The sequence below is a fragment of the Limulus polyphemus genome, unplaced genomic scaffold (genome assembly GCF_000517525.1).
Source record: "Limulus polyphemus unplaced genomic scaffold, Limulus_polyphemus-2.1.2 Scaffold2597, whole genome shotgun sequence".
Classification (NCBI taxonomy): domain Eukaryota; kingdom Metazoa; phylum Arthropoda; class Merostomata; order Xiphosura; family Limulidae; genus Limulus; species Limulus polyphemus.
Window position 1 is genome coordinate 171,760 of NW_013668207.1, and position 1,080 is coordinate 172,839.

Genomic DNA, 1,080 nt, shown 5'->3' on the forward strand with positions numbered 1-1,080 from the left:
CCAGCACAGGTATGGTACTAAACCTACAGTTAGTATAAACTTGATACTAGTGTTGATGACGATGTGGTACTAGACCAGAAAAGCTAAAGTACTAATTAATACAGATATTGTACTTAATTATACAGACTACAGTGTAGGTCACTATAAGTTTAGTACTACCGATAAAAACTGTCGATGAATAAAAATCTACCAATCAAAATAAGGTAGAAATACCAAACTAACTTAAGACAACTATAGTGTTATTCAGTAGAAGAAAGTAACTCAATTAAGACAACTAGTGTTATTCAGTAGAAGAAATACCAAACTAACTTAAGACAACTATAGTGTTATTCAGTAGAAGAAATACCAAACTAACTTAAGACAACTATAGTGTTATTCAGTAGAAGAAAGTAACTCAATTAAGACAACCAAAGTTTATTTTTTAGTAGATGTCCAAAGTGCTTCAATGAAATAATAGTGCCAAGCCAGGAACAAACAGTATTAACTTACGAAACCTAGAATATCAAGTAGTATAAGCTTGGCACTAAATGAATAAATTATATTAGCCAATCAAAAACTGCCAAAGCTCAAATTAATAATCGTTTAACAAACGTTTAAAATAAATATTTGTTTTACGTACCGGAGAACGTTGAAGTGATGACAACAAGTAGAACAGCTATGTGGTACTTTTGTTTTATCTGTAGATCAGCCATGGTCTTAGTTGGAAACAAGCTTACGACTCGGTTTCTGGAGCCACGATTTCATCTGTAAATTTCATATATATATATATATATTCTTAGCTTTTTTCAGCACTTCTAAGATTATTTCACCTCTATATTTCTCCAAAAACCTGAATTTATCTGTAAATATAATGTATATAATTACTATCTTTTTTCAGTATTACTACGATTATGTAAACCTTGCATTAATCTGAAACATGTTTTTATAGGTATTTTGACACATACTTTGTTAGGAGTTGCTGTGATCGTTACTCAACTCTTCTGTTTTACATTATTCTAGAGGCTCATTTCATTCTTGTAATTTTGTTAAACAAGACCGATGTCTGTAGGTTTACTTTCTTCTTAGAATTCTTCTCAAGAA

The 1,080-nt window shown here is 30.6% G+C and overlaps 1 protein-coding gene across 1 annotated transcript in view; it reads right to left on the reverse strand.

Moving 5' to 3' along the window:
* Positions 1-738, reverse strand: part of LOC106467394 (hemicentin-1-like) — a 31,511-nt gene extending 30,773 nt beyond the window's left edge. The window contains exon 1 of the mRNA XM_022395571.1: positions 620-738. Coding sequence (XP_022251279.1) covers positions 620-692 — 73 coding nt within the window. The 5' untranslated portion in view covers positions 693-738. The remainder of the gene's footprint in view (positions 1-619) is intronic.
* Positions 739-1,080: the final 342 nt, after the last annotated feature.